This window comes from Notolabrus celidotus, chromosome 19 (assembly GCF_009762535.1).
Source record: "Notolabrus celidotus isolate fNotCel1 chromosome 19, fNotCel1.pri, whole genome shotgun sequence".
Classification (NCBI taxonomy): domain Eukaryota; kingdom Metazoa; phylum Chordata; class Actinopteri; order Labriformes; family Labridae; genus Notolabrus; species Notolabrus celidotus.
In genome coordinates this window covers 24,048,184-24,067,573 of record NC_048290.1, presented here as the reverse complement: position 1 = coordinate 24,067,573, position 19,390 = coordinate 24,048,184, and the positions used below count along the sequence as shown (strand labels likewise).

General features: G+C 41.3%; 2 protein-coding genes across 4 annotated transcripts; both read right to left on the bottom strand.

Moving 5' to 3' along the window:
• Nucleotides 1-334: 334 nt before the first annotated feature.
• LOC117830706 (inositol polyphosphate 5-phosphatase K) lies at nt 335-13,715 on the bottom strand. 2 transcript variants are annotated; one of them, XM_034708947.1, is made up of 14 exons: nt 13,141-13,551; nt 12,604-12,650; nt 11,174-11,767; nt 8,345-8,452; nt 8,068-8,176; nt 7,857-7,973; nt 7,291-7,466; nt 4,977-5,088; nt 3,860-3,969; nt 3,555-3,765; nt 3,322-3,459; nt 2,777-2,842; nt 2,587-2,691; nt 335-2,018 (listed from the first exon to the last, which is right to left on the bottom strand). In XM_034708947.1, exons 3-14 carry the CDS (start codon nt 11,752-11,754, stop codon nt 1,542-1,544), a joined length of 2,310 nt encoding a protein of 769 aa, XP_034564838.1. In that variant the 5' UTR covers nt 11,755-11,767; nt 12,604-12,650; nt 13,141-13,551; the 3' UTR covers nt 335-1,541. The 2 variants fall into 2 exon arrangements, with proteins under 2 accessions (XP_034564838.1, XP_034564837.1); XM_034708946.1 differs by lacking the exon at nt 12,604-12,650 and having other exon boundaries at nt 13,141-13,715.
• Nucleotides 13,716-14,781: 1,066 nt separating this feature from the next.
• smtna (smoothelin a) lies at nt 14,782-18,122 on the bottom strand. Of its 2 annotated transcripts, none has more exons than XM_034709816.1 (8): nt 17,831-18,122; nt 17,111-17,199; nt 16,887-16,962; nt 16,655-16,783; nt 16,511-16,568; nt 16,023-16,143; nt 15,746-15,897; nt 14,782-15,594 (listed from the first exon to the last, which is right to left on the bottom strand). In XM_034709816.1, the coding sequence occupies exons 2-8, from the start codon at nt 17,195-17,197 to the stop codon at nt 15,447-15,449; spliced, it is 771 nt and encodes a 256-aa protein (XP_034565707.1). In that variant the 5' UTR covers nt 17,198-17,199; nt 17,831-18,122; the 3' UTR covers nt 14,782-15,446. The 2 variants fall into 2 exon arrangements, with proteins under 2 accessions (XP_034565707.1, XP_034565706.1); XM_034709815.1 differs by having other exon boundaries at nt 17,111-17,219; nt 17,831-18,121.
• Nucleotides 18,123-19,390: the final 1,268 nt, after the last annotated feature.

The window sequence follows — 19,390 nt, the reverse complement described above, 5'->3', positions numbered from 1 at the left end:
CATATCCATCACAGGTTTACTCTGACTTTGGTTTCACATTCAATATGTTTGTTTACGTATGATATAGCTTATGAGTCTATAAAAGCACTTGTCATTGGGGGTCTGGACACACCTTTGACTCCCTGATACACACAGTGTATGAGATGATGGTGGGTTCAGAAACAGAGAGCTGCTGGGCTACAACACGGAATGTTTGCAAACTACATTAGGAGTCTTAAAATGTGCTGCTTCTACGAGCACAGGGACTCCGTGGGATCAGATCAGACTCTGAATGCATGGATATTGCTGTTGCTTACCTTATACAGCACCTCCTTTTTAAAGGCTGATTTCAATATTTTTAAACTTGGACCCTTTTATTTCCGTATTTTGGCGTCTCAATGACAAGTATTTACAAAAATCTTCAATTGCTGCCACTTAATACATCGGCCAGCAGCAAGAAAATAGGCTGTAATGACTGAAATATAATGTTTGTGGGAATGCATCAAATTTAAGTATGCCAAATGAAAGTACTTTCTCACCACTGAAAGGCTCAGATTGTTATTTCAAAGCTTCTGTGAGGACATTTTAAGTGATAATGAACCAGAATAAAATTAGTATTGATGACTTTTTTTCTGACCTCCAAAAGCAAACTAGACCCCATATAGGCAAAGAGGTAACTGCTGATCTTGACATTCATTTAGAAGATTCTTTTTGGATTGAAAACTCTCATCCTGCTGTCAAATGTAGTCAAATGGATCACCCACTGTAAGCTTTTGAAGCTGTAAATGTAAACAAAGATTTGTCCTGTGGCCTGCTCTCACTCTCCACAGGGGCTTTGAAAAACTCTCCAAACACATGTACAGAACAGAATAAACAAAGTCTAATTGCCAATGTCGATAGAAACTGAAAGTTCCTCCCTCACTGTAAGTGTCTGGTAAAACTATAGAAAGTATCTCACAGAGAAAGACATTTTTGTTAGAGATCAAGATCATTTTTATGGACCAGGATACATTTTTTCATAACTCTCTTTCAAGCCACCAGACTCCATTGACAAAAACAGTAATTACAGCTTGCAGAAAACAGGACTTGCTGGTCCAGTGCTACCTTGATCACGTAGTTTGTTTTTGTGATTGTGTGACTTTTGCTATTGAAGTGTTTAGGTCTGATTAAACAGAACATTTTAAAATCGCAAAATAATAAAATGTGAATGGAGTCTGGTGGGTTCAAAGGGAGCACTGTGATGGCTGTTTCTAGTTTAAAATAAACTCTTACTCTTTAACAAAAATGGTCATTTTTTGTATGGATGCTGTTTGTAAAGTTGTCAAACACATACAACTACAATCTGAGACTGACAACACTTTTTGTTGATGTACTTTGATTAGAGTGTGTGCTCCAGATGAAACAACTGCAGTCAGTAAAGCCAATTTCAAGGCTGCTGGCTGAAGGAATCTTTCAGAGCAGTTTAAAATATTTAATTACCTATTTGTCATTAAGATCTCAAAATCTGTAAAAATAGGGCCATGGCATAAAAATAATGGAATTCCCCATTATCTATTGATATTCTACGCAGTATTTGTGTCCCCTGCTTTTCCTATCTGTTTGACCCCAGTGGGGCTAACCTGAGCTGGTCTGTGTTCACCAATGATGGCTGCAATGAGGGCCTCCGGTGCAGTCACTCCACCACCTGGAGACACAGGACTGCGTGGGCTGAGCGGGCTGATGATGGTGGGAGTAGGCACAGTGTCTGGGGAGACTAGACGCTCCTTCTTTGCAGCAGAGCAGGGTGAGCGGCTGCGAGTCTGGCCGTCTTTAGAGCGAGGGTGGAGGCTGAGGCCCTGCAAGGATGGAAGCGGGTTGGAGGACATAGCAGGAACAGCAGGGCTGCGGCTGCGACGGTGGCGGTGGTTGTGGTGTTTGCCGGTTTTAGGGCTTGGACTGCGGGAGCATGGAGCCAGCAGCACTAGAGTGCTGTCATCCTCTGAGCTGACGTCTGAACTGTCAGAGCGGCGAGCAGTGGGGCTGTGGACTGGAATCTTGATCTGAACAGGATGAAAAGAAGTTACTGCCTGAGTGAGGTTGCTAAAAAAGAAACTATTTAGTCCAAAAACCAAATGTATGTAGGCACGCCTCTTCAGACATTTTTTTTTAGTAAAAAAAAAAAGTAATAAAACAGTGTACTTTAGAAATATTTGACTACAAATCAAAACCCTGCATTAAAATCTTATTAATGTAATTTCATCTCTAAGTACTTATATCTAGCAGATATAGGTGTACCTTACAACATAGATAGAGTAAGCACTGGAAGAACTCAGCTGCCCTGCAGAGTGCTCTGAACTTAACCCCATAAAATTACTTTGTGATGAACTGGAACATTGAGTGTGAGTCAGCGCAACATCCTTAGCTGACTTCACAAAAGACAAACTTCAGGAAAAATGTTCCAGGAGGGTGGACGTTATTAGAGAGGTAGTTTCATTACCATGGATTTTACTGTAAAATATTAAACAGCCATATGTCGATCTAATGTTTTGGTGTCCACACTTTGTAGGTCCCATATGCACACATGCAGTCATGAATACATGATAAGATGCAGGGAGATGCGTTTCCTACCTGAATTGGTGTTGACAAGCCAACAATGGTGTTCATGTTGTTACTGTAGTAACCCAGCATGTATTCACAATCATCTCGAGGTAAATCCTCCTCTGTAAATGTCACCTGGGGAAGAGAGGAACTTGAATAAATGAACCCTGAATTCAGTTGTGTCCCAGTATAAAAATGTGAATTTAAGGCTCTGACACACCTGTGTTGCATGCTCTCCCTTGGCCCATATATATGCCTGGTAATCTTTGTGATGTCTGAATCCAACCTTTGGAGAAGTAACAAATGGCATCAAACACGAATACAGGACATAGACATATTCTTGTTCTTTTGAGGTAAAGGTAATGTGAAATATATGCTGTGTGTGGTTGACACTGTCATGTCATTCTCGAGTTACATTTGGATTGATGATCGATAATATAGTTTTAATTTAGTCTTACCACTGCTAACTGTATGTAGCACTGCTATGCAAATCGTATCATACTGTGTTGAAATGTATCACAATGTATGATATTGTATCATCTCGTATATTGTGTTGTGTTGTATCATCATATCCTATTGTATAGTATAGAGTCATATTGTATTCTATTGTATCACATCCTATCGTACTGTACTGTATCTTATCGTGTTGTCTCCTGTCGTATCTCATCATGTCGTATCTCCTCATATCGTATCGTTTCATGTCGTATCTTATCGTATCATGTGGTGTAGTATTGTAATGTACCATATTGCACTCTGTTGTATTACCTTGTATATTGCAACCCAGTCCCATGAGCTGCGTTGATACGTTGATGCAACGGTGAATCTGACTGTAGCATCTGAAACTTTACTCCATTCCTTGCTGACCTGCAGCTCCACCAGAGGAACTTCTACCTTGAACGGGAACTAGAACACAGAGCAGATGGTAAATAAAACAATGGGGACAATGCAACAACTCAAAAAAGAGACATTTAAGTAGATTCGAGGAAATGATGTCTCACATGCAGTGAAAACACAGCAGAAACAGGCTTGTGGTCACTGATGGTAAAGCCCATGTGACTCCTATACGTATGATGTGTCACTTTAGTCGCCCCACCAAGCCATGAGGTCAAACCCCGCTGCAGTGCTGCATTGTGGGTAGGAACTGGGGAACCAGTACGACGGAGGCGCCAGAGGATGCGATCTGTCCAGGCTGGTTTCCTCTTTTTAGCACTGATAGAAATGAAGGAAAAGGGACAAAAACTCAGAACAGGCAGTAACATCAGAGCAAAATGGGGTTAAGTTTGGCAGAGACTACTGGACTAACCTTGTGTCGTATGTATGAGTGCCCACATCAAACTTATAGGTAGGTGGGAATTTGAGTGGTCCCTCCATAAAGCCCTCTAGGATGGACTCTGTGTTTTTAGCCATGTTGAGCTGTAGAGAGGGTGAATGAGAGTATTCATATATACATTATTATGGTTTTCATACATTTTTACACACATACAGTCAACAGCACTCTTTTATGGCAGGTATTGTAAATCATCCCAATTTGAACCCTGTTACACATCCAATAACCATTAATAAAAAGGTAATAGTTGGAAGCTTCTTATAAAAACAACAACAATAATTTAAATTGTGTTTAAAAAAAACAATAAGAAACACTTTGAAGTACCATAAAACATTAAAAAGAAGTGCACCTACATGTTATACAAAGCTGGGGAACCTAAAAACACAAGGAAAACTTGAAAATATGTTCAGAGAGAACATATCTTTAAAGCATTTTATGAAAAGTTATGATGAGAAAACAGTAGAGAAGTCTCATCTTTAGTATGCTTTATAAATACGTCTTAAGAATTATCTCATTTTACTTTGTATATCAATGTGTGTACAAGTTGTTAAAAATTACTCTTATACATACAAAGGGAAAGCCCTCCTTATAATTCCCACACTATGCATTCATTTGAAAGAAAATCTTTGCTGGGGCGCTGGTGGCCTAGCAGTCTAAGCGCCCCATGTATCAAGGCTATTGTACTCGTCGCAGAGGTCACCAGATTGACTCCCGGCCGGTCGACTATTTGCTGCATGTCTTCCCCCACTCTCTACTCCTCACATTTCCTGTCTCTCACCAGCTGTCCTGTTAATAAAGGCGAAAAAGCCCAAAAATATAACTTAAAAAGAAAATCTTAACCCTCCTGGTTCAGACTTATGGTCTAAGGGCTTGCGTAGTAGAGATGTCAGAATTTATGTCACTCTTTAAAGCAAAGTAGGGTCAAAATGTGTTCATTCTAAAATTGCTTATGCCTGGATGTAGTTTCATCATCCTGGCAGGAGGTGAAGCTGTGTTACAGTGCCCTCTGCTGCTTGGAGTTGGTAGTCAAAAGATACACAGGTGGTGGGAAACCTTCCAGAAAATTCTACCCCACTAATAAAAGGCGCCTCACCTGATCTCGCTCCAACAGAAGAGGGAGCTTATTGCTATCGATGGCACATTTCACCACATGAATGTCGTAGTCTTCGATACGGAAATTTAGATCACCAAACCAGAACACAACACTGGGGAAAGACAGAATGTAGTCAGGTCATTTTCATTAGAAAAATAAAAGCTGTGTAGTCATTTACGTCAGTGCATGTTAAGACAGGGATCCATGTGTGTAGGTATTAGGGGTACAACGATACTCAAAATTCATGTCAGTTTTGTTTGATACGTTTTTGAAACGGTTCGATACTTTTTCGATACAGAAAAAGAGACATTTCCATGCCTTTTTTTACTTGTAGTTTATTGAAATTACCAACATTTATTTCAGCTCAAAAGCACAGCTTTTAAATTCAATTAAATTAAATGTATCAGGGGCAGCTATACCTGACACATGTTCTGCTGTACATGGGGGGATTGCATGTGTGTGTGTGTGTGTGTGTGTGTGTGTGTGTGTGTGTGTGTGTGAGTGTGTGTGTAATTGTGTATGTGTGTCTGTGTGTCTGTCTGCGTGCGCGTCTGCCTTGCGCCATACAGAGAGCAGAGGAGAATTGTGAGCGCGACCAAGTAGAGACAGAAATGACATCCCGTCATGTAAATAAGATAAATAACATACGGCTGTTTAGTCTGTTAAATAAAAGAACAAGGTATAGACCTGATCTATGAGAGAGGGGAACCTTAAATCCCATCTGCTTTGACTTCCAAGGGGGGATGGGACCCGGCGCGTGCCCCCCCGATATAATGGCAGGGAAAACACTGTCCGGTATCAGGCTGAAGTCTTAAGGCTGATTTATACTTCTGCGTTGAATCAATGGCGTACCCGACGCCGGGGGTCCACGTAGCTCCCGTACCTACGCCGAGGCCTACGCACGTAGCTGACGTGCACCTCCTCCAAAATGTAACTCCCCGTAGAGCCGACGCGGACCGCAAGCTCTGTGATTGGTCCGCTCGGCGGCTTTGTCTTTCCCGCATTTACAACACTTCCGGGATCCCGGACATTGGCCGCACATCGACCGTGTATTTCATCTCCTCCTCTCTATTCTTCATGTATTCATGTCTGTATAATAAACAGCAACATGTATCAGCTGTAGATTAACATAACACGCTCTGAATCTCTGTGGAAAAGTAAACAGAGATCGTAGCGGGGCCGGAAGCAGGCGGCCGGCTATCAGAGAGACCACACTGCCCTCAGGCGTTTCGGAAGAGAATAGCTGCGTGACACGGACACATCGACGCACAAGTATGTGGGGCTCATGTCTGCGTCAGCCCCTGCTGTGTAGGGGAGACGCAGAAGTATAAATCAGCCTTTACACAGCGTGCAGTATAAGACCACAAGTAATGCATATACACACTTTAAAACCACATCACCCAGTCTAGCACCACTACAGGACCACAGAACAACTCTGCTCTGCAACCAAAGAGGACACTCGTGCTTCCCTCTTATGCAGGAACATATGAACCCAGCAGACCGTCGTATGGCGAAATATATATTTCCAGATGAAGCACGGTTAAAACAAACGTGACCAGCTTGGACTGAATGAATATGGGAGGCATGCGCAGTTCAGTGGACCTGCGCTCGACAATGTAGCCTGGACTAGTCAAGCGCAGATCCACTAAACTTTCAGCACAGAGCGCCTCGTCAGAAGTTTATAAAATAAATATAAAATTGCGTATTGTTCAGTTCATAGGGCGTACCAAACTGTGACCACTGTATCAAACGGTTCAATACAGATACATGTATTGTTGCACCCCTAGTAGGTATGTCTTATTATTTAGTACATGCATATAGTAGGTTTACTTATGTATACATGTTTCTATGTAAAGAGGATGATTTGTAGTGGCAATGTATGGCTGATGCGTGCATGTTCCACCCTGTGTGGGACTGCGTCGCTAATGTCATTCTGTGCGTTGGACGGGGCCCCACCTCAAGGTGAAGCTGTTCTCTTTTGTAAATGTGAATTGCCTTTAAATTTTGAAACAGTGGCAATGAGGTAAAATAAATTAAAATAAATTAAAAGAAAAGTGAGTCATTAAATTCATACATAAAGATATATTAAAGATTAAATAATAAGGCTTTAAAATTGATCCTGCCAAACATTTTTAAATGAACGATGTGCAGCGCAAAAGTAAGGTAACACCTGAAATACTGGTGAAAATAAAAACTGAATGTTTTATGCATGAGTGTGAGATATTTAGACATTTCATATGGATGTGCTATGAATTCATGGGTGGTCATCTTCAGCCCTTAAATCAAACTCTTATGTTTAGGTGATGACACCTACTCATGGTCCAGTACACCCGTGGCTGTCCCTCCTTCAAACTGCTGCTGCTGCAGGATGCTTTCAAAGTCCTCCATCCGCTGCTCCAGGTTCCTCATGTGAGCCGGCAGGTGACAGTTGAGAAAGCACACCGGGTGGCCAAAAATCGTCATCCTCGCACTGACGCCACCCTTGTTCCCCTTGGTATGAGAAAAATATACAAAAGAGAGGTCACAGAGAGAAATGCTTTAATTAAAATAAAATTTTAAAAAGGAGCATCATTCATCAACATTATCTGTGTTTGGGGACAGAGTTAGGGTGGATTTTTTTTGCCCCTGAGTCACAGAACCAGAAAGCCAGACAGCCTGCTGCTGCACTGACCTCAGAGAGAAGGAGACTGCACCAGCAGCAGCCAGGGGTGATGCTGACATCAACACGCACAGGAAGGTCACACACTGACATATGCACCCACATACACACACCACATTCCAACTCCCCCATCCCACTGACACAAACCAACCACAAAATTTGTGACGTGATAAATCTCAGAGCTGAATTCAGAGTAGTGCTTTTCAATGCGTAGCACGTACCCAATATCCCCCAAGTCCTGTGCGTGTGCTCTGTGTCTGCACACCTCGGAGGAATGGAAGATGGCAGAATTTGGAGAAAACCAGCAGCAGCACTCCCTGCATGCGCTGGGATGCCACCTAAACAGAAGGGACAGATTAAAAATGCATGATCAACAAGCTAAACTAGACTTAATTGGAGCATGAGGAGAGGAGCACCTTCAAATTTACTGACCAAAACGTATCCAAAAGGACTGAGTGTGTCCATGCAAAGATCACTCCACTGGTCAGAAAAAAGCACATCCTTCAGCCGCTTGTTTATCATGGAGTTGACTTCTTGGAGTCTGTGCGTGAACAGAGAAATGTCATTAACAAGCGAGCATGAAGCTCTGATAGAAAGGACAGTGATGGGTAACAGAGGCAGACAGATCAAAACAATCACAGATGACTGAGTGGGCACTCACGGCTGTCTCCCTCTGGCACTGCTGAGCCTGGGAGAAATAGTTGCTTACCCGATGATAAACATGTCAACGCTTCCATCTGAAACATTTGGTCCGAACAGAGCAGTGATGTCATCAGGAGGGACAGCTGATCCCACGTTCCATGTGACGATGTACACCCTTTGAGAGGATAGAAGAAGTGGAAATGCTGCATTAGATGAAAGCTTTATATATACTGTGTATACTGTAGGGTGGAAGAGGACATAATCTGTGCTGTAATCCTCGGGGGAAACAGCTTTCATCAGTGCTGCTGTATATAGAAGAAAAGATAAGCACAATTAAGCACCTCTTTGTACCTCCACGATGACTAAGGTGTGTGTGTGTGTGTGTGTGTGTGTGTGTGTGTGTGTGTGTGTGTGTGTGTGTGTGTGTCTGTGTCTGTGTCTGTGTGTGTGTGTGTCTGTGTGTATGTGTGTCTGTGTGTGTGACTGCCAGAGGCGAGGAAAAGATGAGGCAAACTGTCCTTTAAAACTAAACCACCAGAATAACAGTTTCATAACAGAGACAACAGCAGCAGCTCGATAACAACTAAAAGTCTTTTTATGCTTGTGCTTCAAATTGATTTGTCAGTCTGTCAATAAAATGTTGAGACATTGTAAAAAAAAATGGCTTTTACAGTTTTCCAAAATGTAAGTTGACATCTTCAAATGTTTTCAGATTCAAGTTATTATTGTAGAACACACAGAGAAGCTTTAAAATATCATATTTACTTTGCTTAAACAAAAAAACATTAAGAATCTTTTTCTTTTTTTTTAAAAATAATGATTCTTCCAAAAGTTACAAATATCATAATGACTCAATGTATGAATGATCATTGCCTATACATAAAAGCACTTACAGCTAGATTTGTCGTGAGGCCAAAGGTGTAATTTATGATAGGATGTTTCAAACAAGCTAATATCCTTATTATTCAAACTGAATTTTAAACTTCAACTAACTGACTAGCCTAAAGATATGAAACTGTCAAAACTGAGCACAGCTGCAGGTAAACAATGTCAAATAAGTTTGCCTGGTGTTACTAACATTAGCAGAGCTAGCACCACCCTCCTGCGGTCCGACCTTGCAGGATAACGTCTACATGCCTGTGCTGGTGACATGGCAAGTGGCTACATGCCAGTTTAACCAGACACAGCCTACTTAACTTCTGACTCCATGTTAAGATCAAAACACAGACAAAACGCACAGTGAGAAACCATCTGACATCTGTGGTTGTTTACACCCGGGAAGAAGAGCATTATTGCATTATGGTAATAGGCATCAACTAGTGGTACAGCCTGGCTGCTGGCAGATGGCTGCGCTACAGCTTGAACACAAGACCCAGGTTTTGGGCTAAAATATGAATAATAAAAGTGATATTTAATTAGTTTAACCAGACTAGTAATTCTGGTGCCTATCAGCAAGGTTGACAATGCTTGATCATTTAGTTGACTAAATGAGCATATCCCTGATCTACAATGTTAAACCTTTAATTTAAAATACCCAGTAAGAAATGGCCTTTATATGACCATGTAATACCATCACATGTCATGTTACTGTTTTGGAAAATGTCCCTGTTGGTGAACTCAAGGATGCTTAAATGATGAAGTTCTGAGAGTTTGCTGTTCAGTGAGGAGCTTTCAGTTTGAGTGGACTTAGGCACCTCCTGTGGACAATGCAGTACCTCTTAATCTTTTGACCTCTGATTTTTTCCTGTAATTTTTTTTTCCTGGTTCTGGTTCCGCCTTCCTTGTCTCTTTTCCCCCAAAATCTTGCTACAGTCCCCCCACCCCCTTTTTTGGGATTTCTCTCTTTTCTCTACTGTCATCTCTTATTTGGGTTTGGAGAGTAGGGGTTGGTTGTGCATACAGCCTCACCCTGGTGGTGGTCAACTCTGGCCCAAATAAGGCCCTTTTTTTTGCAGGTTGTGGGCCTGAATGCACAAAATACCGGTAAAAACACATGCCAAATGATAGCCCTGGGATGTACTGGCCACCCACCTATCCCCATCTATTTTGTGGAGGGCATTAGGGGTCACATGGTTGGTTATGTAACTTAACGGCTGAGCATAAATGTTGGGGTGAGGGCATAATGACATGGTTGTCTTTAGTGAGTGTGTTTCCTTTTCATTAATACACAAGTACTTTACATTTATTTGGAAGTTCATCAAGATTCATGAAACTTGATTTCAATCTTAAACCAATTAAGTCAATCTTACAGGAGCTGAAACAGCCAAATGTTATGTCAGAAAAGACACAATTTTCAATTGATTTTAAGTATTTCTGGTGCCCTAACTGCTTAAGGAGTTAATACCTTGGGGTACTAAAATGATGATAAACAGAAAGAAATAATAAGAAAATAAAATTGGTGTGACTGAAGAATAAATTTTGGTAAAGGATTCTTGAACCAAAATAAATTGAATGGATGTGTTTTATTGTGTCTTTAGCTAAAACTTTCAAATCCAGATCAGTGGTCAGTTCGAGTTAGATCTTAGAATTACACAGTATATAATGAGAAATGTATCTTTGAGTCTGGAAGAAGTGGCTCCTACCTGAAGCCCTGTTTAAAAAAAATAAGTTACAGCAGCTGGTTAAATGAGAATTCTCCAAAGAAAAGCTGCCTGTGATGCTTTGTCTGATTCAGAAAGCTCTTAGTAAAAGTTGCATCTTTGATTCATGTGACGTGATCTGGCACACATCACATGTCCTGCAACTGCAGACTGCAGGTCTGCTTCTGCAGCTGTTTTTGGATGTAACTGGAATTAACACTCAGTGCAGTGGAAACATAGTCATTTCAAACTCTGAAGGGAGTATGACAGGCTAAGTGGTACAAAATGTTAAATAAAGGTGTGATAGTTCATCTCACCTGAAGTCATTGTTCTCTCCTCCTTGCTTTTCAGACTGCACTTGGCTCTGTGTGGAGCTCCCAGGTGAGGTGATCTTCTGTGGCTGAGAAGTGAGACTGGGTTTTGGGCTAAGGTTTGGGGTCAGGGTTGTGTTGGGACTCAGGTAAGACTGTGGGCTGTGGGGACTCTGAGGACTGTGAACAGATAAAGTAGACTCTGTCGGGGAATGCATCAAGATGTTAGCACTCTGAGGCACTGGGATACACACTGGGATCAAATCAATATCCTTGGAGGGGTCCGCAGAGATTCTTGGCATCTTTGGAGCAGGTTTTGTTCCAAGAGCGGTTGGTCTAGGTCGACTAATGCTTGTCAGCGGCACTGGTGTGGACCCAGACTTTGACTGCCGTGACTGCATGTGATCTGTCACATTTACAGGTAAAATTGATGCCTGTGTGGGGCTCAATGCAGGTGGTTTCTTGAGGACCTCAGGTGGGCAGATTGCGAGCTGTGGAGGTAAAGCCGGACTAGGTCCAATCACTACGCAAGGGCCTGGTTGCAATTTGGGCCCACAGGGGTCAGCGCTGATTTGTCTCGGCTGCATTGTGTCGATCAACCTACAACAGCAAGAACAACGGTGATTATAACACAGACAACATTTTCCACTGCAGAGCAGCCTGTAGGGTGAATACAATGACATGGTAGCTTTTGCTCTTTTTGCTCTTCATCTTGTCTTGAGGTTGCTGTCACTTAATTTTTTTAGCTATGTTTTTTACCTCTGGTGAACGACCCAGCTCCAGTCATCACTGATGTTATCAAGAGTAAGCAGATATGACAGAAGACTTCTTTACTTCAGTAAAAGTAACAATACAACAGCGTTAACTGTTGGGAAGTTCAAGTCTGAAATTGACAATTTTTCTCAAGTAAGAGTTCATACTTTTATAATGATAAGAAGTGCATATTTTACATAAGGTCAAAGATCATGTTGTATCACAGGAGTACTGATGCACTCTTGTGTTGATGCTGCAGCTAGTTTTATTGGAGCTAATTTCACTTTACTAACACTACCTTATCATTTAGTCCATGAAATGTGAATTTGCTGCTTATTTATGACATCATTTAGCCTATTCATCGATATGAATCTGCCCTGTATCTAATAAATAAACAATTCAGATAAATATCAGAATATCTGCCTGCAAAGTTTCATTTTACGTTTGAAGCAATATTAAATGGAACAACTTGAGTACAAGAACATTACATTTTTATTTAAGTACTGCTCATGGGGTTTTTTTTCAGCAGTGTGCTGAGGAACTAACTTTGGACCTCCCATCCTGGATCATAGCCTTGTTGCCTAGCAACGTTAATTAGCCCCTGACCCTCTTACAATGAGAAAGAGAATACATTTGGCGTTCATTATTGGATAGTATCACAGTATAAGGCACTTTACTCTCACCAGTTGACTATAGCTTGTGCTCCTTCTTGAGAAACTGGTGAGGGGGGCTGTATGATGTGGGACAGAGCAGCAGATGATGGAACACATCAGACAATGTCAACAGATATCTTACTGTAGGTCACACGGAAGAAGAGGCCCTCCCTCCATTTTGTTTATGTGCCCTCCCACACAGAAATTATACACCTCATTAAATCATTCATGAAATGCTCATTAGGATCTCTTTCATGTGGTCACAGTAGTAAGCTGCAAAACAAAGCCCCTGAGTGATGGTGTCACACAAGTGTATTAAATTCACCCCAGACGTGAAAAGGCAACTTTCAGAGCTTAAATGACTGAAAAAGTGGGCCCTCTCTTTTCTTTTCTTTTTTTTGAGATTTCACAGTCCAGCCTGCAAGTCTGAATGACATCTCCCTCATCTCCAAAGGTCCAAGCCTGAGCTCATATATAACACCAAAAAGCAAAAAATAACCTGCAAATATTAGAATGAATAAGCTACTGCACGTTGTCTTTCAGACCTCTTGGAAACATTCGTCTTACCTTTAGTGCGCTTTTTTATGTCCAAGGTGAACCGTAAAGGTGATCTCATAAATTACAAAAGAGGCAGAGCATCAGTCTCTTTATGTCTCGCACGTCAATCAACGAGACTGCTTTCCTCACATATAATCGATGATGGATTTCACGGTCCGGGTTTAGAGCGACCCAGGAGCAGCCAGCCTGCAGGTCGGATGAGAGCCGTCGGTACCAGGGACAGCGAACGTCTCCGTCACGGTGTAAACCGCTCTCTGTCTGCAGGGCTGTCAGGACAGGAGGTAGTCACGCGTGATGTGTCCGGACTCGTGCATGTTGATCTTAACCCAGCTGATTTTACCTCCTCCCTTGCGTATGCCCATCTATATAGCAGAGCGGTTTGCCGGAGCAGCTGTGCGCTTTGCTGTCAGCATCCTGGCTGCATCTCCTGCACACCGGCTGTACACACACCCATCACGCGCACTCTCTGTGCACCTCTCTCTCTCTCTCTCTCTCTCTCTCTCTCTCTCTCTCTCTCTCTCTCTCTCTCTCCCTCTCTCCCTCTCTCTCCCTCTGTGCACTCTGGGTAAAACACATGGTCACCTGAGGGGCGGGTTTAGCAGGAGAGTCAAAACAAAAAATCGCGCAGAAATGATTGAGCATCTTCCCTGACAGTGACGCATTCATCTGACATTGGTGCGTCACGGCGAGGGCACTGATCAGCGTGCTGTTAATCAAATTTTAACACTGCAAAAAAAACAACCCAATAATTAGTTGTAGCTCCAGCTGGTCAGGACTGGAATACAAAAAAACCCTGACAACCGATGCAGCATTTAAATCCCGACTTTCAGATAGTTTAGATTTCACAAGTTTGAAGGAATTTGTCAAATATGTAATGAATTTAATTACCTTTACTTCATTTTCAAAATGTGTCCAGATTGATCTCAAATTTGAATCCCTACTCCAAGATTATTCTTAGATCATCCCTGAAGCATTGTACCTGTTATTTTTCTTACAGTATCGTTACTGTGCACATGCACTCCTGTATATTTCTTAATGTGTAACAGTGTTATCCTTTAAAATAATACAAATTAGCGCATTAACTTACAGAATAAGCACTTCATAACCATCTCCTACCTGTAAGTTATGGTTTCAGGACAATCTGGTGAAGCATTGCACCATTTATTTGAATAATAAAACTCAGTCAAGATCATAATGTACATTTCATTGCTTTCATTTGATTCCCAAATAAGATTTGTTAGATTTGCTTAAAATTGTTATAGACTATAAAGCTGTTTTAAAATACAAAATGTTGGAATTTTAAACCTGTGATAAAAACATTGTGATTAATCACGATTAACTATTGAAATAAAACATTGTATTTTATTTTTATTTTTTTGTGGAAGTAGTACTAGTATGTTAATAGCAGTAGTACATCTTTATTCCTTGCTATTATTTTAAATATTGTTTTTGCTTTTGATATATCTTTTGTTGTTATTGTCTCACTTTAAGGGTTTGTATTTACTATCTCCTCATTCACTCTTTTGTTTTCCGTGTCTCTTTAGGCTGTTGTACCAGGTCAATCCAAATCAATAAAGAGGACGTCTTATCTTGTGTTATCCTGATGATTTACGCCCCCTGTCAGTAACACAAGCTATTTACACTCAGTGGTTAGATAGATAGTTTATATGGCAGCATAGACATTATCAGCATTGCATGTGACATCATACAGGCTAAGCATAGTACATTTTATAACCAGCATACTGAACGTCATGTGTAAAATCAGTGGCGCTTTGACTGTGTACGCCAAACCTTCACACTACAGAGATCTGATCCATTTATAGCAAAGTTGTTGTTGGAAACTTCAAAGTAAAGTCCCTTATATAAGCAGGAATAATTCTTTGGACAAATTGGTTTGACTACTTGTCATAGTTAGGTAACAACAGCATGTATAATGGAATGGGTGTTTATTAACTGTGTCTTTAATACTCACACACTCAGGCCTTGAACAGCAGCATCATAAAAAGCGTTCCCAGCTTCTCTATGGCTCTGACTGGGATTAATGCAGATGTGTAATCTCAGAGGAATGTACTGATCCTAAGCACCAGCTGTCCGCAGAGAGCACATGGACACCCATGAGTCCCTGCTAACACAGATACTGCACATTAGGTGCTGTGCATTTACAATCACATGATGCAGCAACCAGACACATCAAACACTGTAGCTGAAAAAAGTGTATAGTATTATGTTTTTTCTTCATCTCATGCTTCTTGTGGTTAAATACTGAACAACCGAAGTCACAGCCATCAGAGAAGCTGTCTGACTTCTCAGAGAGTCTATGCTCTTTTTTTGGTTTTGACCAGGCCTTTCTCCACCAGGGAGCGGTAGAACTCCTGGATGTACGTGTACACACACTTCCAGTCGGGCTCTTTCATCCGGACTAAGTCATCAGCGTCCAGCAGAGGGGGGCAGCCAGCCAGCCTCCTGCAGACAGAGAGCGAGTGTCACTGACAAATGGCTTGAGATAAACAATGACACAGGATTGTAGAGTCACTTTGTCCTTATCTGCAATGCAACCCCAGAGCTTGCTCTGAAAAGACACATCTACTTCTTTATATAAAGAATGGGAGCTCACTCTGCAGTACTGAAAGCCAGCAAAAAGTTTTCCCTGGGCTTGTTGGGGTTGAGGATGGAGTACTCAAATGCATCAGGAAAGAACCGGTGCACTAGGGCGCAGAAGGCTATGCCGTCTCTCCAACTTGAGGAGAAGTTCTGGATGTTCACCCCCTGTTTCACAACAGAGGGGGACCAGTTAAGAGAAATGGCTGCTGATAATGAGACATAAGAGGCAGAGCTATGTATAGCACCACAGGGCAATAATTCACAGGCAAACAGAGTCAGGGCATATTTACCTCATAAGGCTCTGTTTTGGCCCTGCACCAGTCAAGAAGCATCTGTTTGACATTCTTAGCGTTGGGTGCTGCAGCAGGAGGACATTTCTGGGCTGAGGCAGCAGAGGAGGGACTGGCCTGACTGTGGGGGGAAAATGACACAAAGACACAAAAATGAACGAAAAGAAACAAGAAAACGATACTGAAAGTGCGCTGAGTACGTGTGGGAGCTTTTCTCTTCCCTGATACTATTTCCTAATTGACCTGCACCTACGTGATGTGCTTATAACCACACTCCGTCAATTAAAAAAAAGTCTCATCTGATTCAAAACGATTGTTGTTGATCAGGAATTACCTTACAATCATGGCCATTACAAATCCTAACAGTGGCTGTTTCAGGAAGAGAAGTGTGCAAGCATGTCTGGGATTGTATGAAGGCTCAACCTGTCCGTTCTGTTTTGTATAGTTATCCAACAATAAAATGCAAAATGAACAAACAGTTGACTCACCCGCCTGCTGTCCTGTTTGAAGGCGTGGAGGCTGATGGAGAAGGCTGGCTTGACGCCTCTAAAAATGCAGAGAAATTAAAATGCATCTTTGTAATAAATCATGAACATAACACAGTTATTCAGATGCGATCTTGATACACTTACTGTTCGTTGGTGGCTGCTGGTGCATGGACGCTCTGCCTACACTAACAGCTCCGCCTGTCGTCCCTCCTTTGCTCAGACCCTGCTGCCTCAAGTCCTGCTGCCTGGACCCTCTCTCCTGCTCCCGTTTATCTAAATAAAGAGATGATGAAAATCTCTGATATCAGAAAAATAATAGAGGTTTTAATATGGCATGTTATGGTTCATACTCAAAGGGGTAAGTATCAGATTTCACCTCTCTTTTTCTTCATTAGGTCCCTCAATGCGGTACGAATCATTCGCCTCTCTTCAAAATCTGCGGCATTGTCCAGCTATAACAATGAAAAATAGTCTCTTTAACAGGTAAGATAAATAGATCTCAGTGCTTAATAAATCAGGTGTAATGCAGAACATAACCTTGTGCCAGGTTACCTAACTAAGTAACTAAATGACGGTTTAAGTCACAAATCACTGGTTTACCATCTTGTTGAGAACATCTTCATCCTCAATAGCTGCCAGTTCTTCACTTGTTACCGATGCTGATCCACCATCTTTTTTGGACTCCATGTCTGGGGAGGAAATGTGATATCTGAAAAACAAAGCACTGTAAGCATATACTGCATGCAAATACATATACTGATCATTTTATGGGAAAACTAACTGAAAGAAACACAAAATAACATCCTGACAAACACTTGGTATTTTGAGACACCTGAATCATCTTCTCTTTTGATCTTCCTTGTGTTTAAATGCAACGTCTTGACCTAAATGATCACAGCTTTATCATCTAAAACACTTAAAGATGATAAATTATTCCCCAAGACTAAACAGACTATTTATTTATCATCATTTAAACAGAACAATGTGCAAGTATCATAAACAGTGCTTAAAATTACATTGCAGTAACTCAAGTATAAACAGCTGTGACAGTATTTAAGCTGCAGTGCACAGATCTGTTTTTCTTACTGAAGTACCGCTCAGCACAGGAGGGGAAAAACACGTACAAATATAGTAATGTAGTGGAACAAGACCATTACTAGAAGAATCTGATAACAGTGTAAAACTATGTGCTCTACACAGAGGGAAAAAAAGGAGTCGCATTAAGCCTGAGGGCAGAGGGTTGGAAGAGTGTGGATAAAAAAATCTGAAAAATATACATGGACTTTGGTGTAGAGGCTGTTGAGGTGTGGTGCCACTCACCTGTTAAGAGGATGCAAACGGGTCACCTGTTTATTGGAAGAGAACAGCCTTTACAGAAGTTAAGATCGTCTTCCACTCTCCTGGATCCCCTTTCCACTCGTCTGGAGAGCTGTGAGAGCTCACACCTCACACCACAGCGCTCCAGAGGGATGCATGTTTGGAGAGCGAGTGGAGGTTGCTTACATGAACCTCCCAAGATGGGAAAGAGGACAAGGAGGGAGAGGTCTCTGTCACCCTCGGCCAGAATCTCTCCTCCTCTTGTCACTGAATCTTGGGGATGATGTCATATGAAACTTTTATGGAGCATTCCCTCAGCCAGACTTTATTTTCACATCATCTGGAGAGAGCTGCAGACAAAACTTATGTGTGGAAAGCAAAGGGTTAACAAGGGCAAAAAAAAAAAAAAAGTGTCTACATCCACTGCCTTTTCAGGCAAAGAACTGACCAGGAGCTCCCTGTGTACAGAAGGGATACAAAGCGGACAGAGCACATGAACTATCACAAAAACACAAACAGGAAAGAAAACAACATGATGTAATTACAATCTTAAACTTCAACAGTGATTATTCAGCATTTAAGAGTTAAAGCACATTTAGAGAGGTCTAATAAACCAGACAGAGACAAATGGCTCCACCAAGTGGTGAACATTTAAAACTGAAACCTCAAAATGTGAGGCAGTTCAATCAAGCTCTAAAGGCCTTTCATGCAGGCGTTTTGACCTGTTACAGCACAGGTGTTATGGATTACATAAACAATGCACCTGCTTTATCCACATGCCCCAGTAACTTATGTCACTGTGCCAGCATGAGCAATACCAGAGGCCTTAAACTGAAGTAGTTAAATGGAACACAGCCACCACCCAGTACAGTTACACCTAAGCTTTGAGAGATCAAATTAAGGCCATTCATAGGGCTCATACAGGGCATGCCCTGCTGAAATGATTGGTACATGATTTGCATAGAGAGGCAGATATGTAATCAGTGGCATTATGTAAATGTGTTTTTATCAAGTCAGTTTCTGAAGCTTTCTTTCCAGTGTACGTTTTAACTCTGTGACATTACAAGAATTCAGTTTGAGCTTCAGTTGATTTAAAATAAATGTTTTAATAATCTACAATTTATTCGCTTATCCTGTAATCTCTTTCATATCGTGGATTAAGTATTCCAAAGTTACTGAATGGTTTCATAAGTAAATTGCAAGTTGGTAAATATATATATATTTTTACTTTTAAACATTGCTCTTTTTAGCTTCTTACTCTGCTCACTGATGGATGCAAACTCATTCTTTTAACATTTTTGATAAACTTTAAGGATTTTCTTTTAACTTATTTTAACAAGTTTTAATAATTAAAATAATTGTACTTTCTTTCTTTCTTGATCTTATATTTAAAAATATTTTATGTTTTAATGCTTATGTCCGTTTAATGTCACATTTTAAATTGGTTATTTTCTGACAAGGTATGACCTTTTGTAATTAAGCTGATATTGGATCTATAAGATGTTGGGAAGACGGGCACCCTGCAGGGGTTTCAAGAGGTCTGAGCAAGCTTCGGGCTGCGGC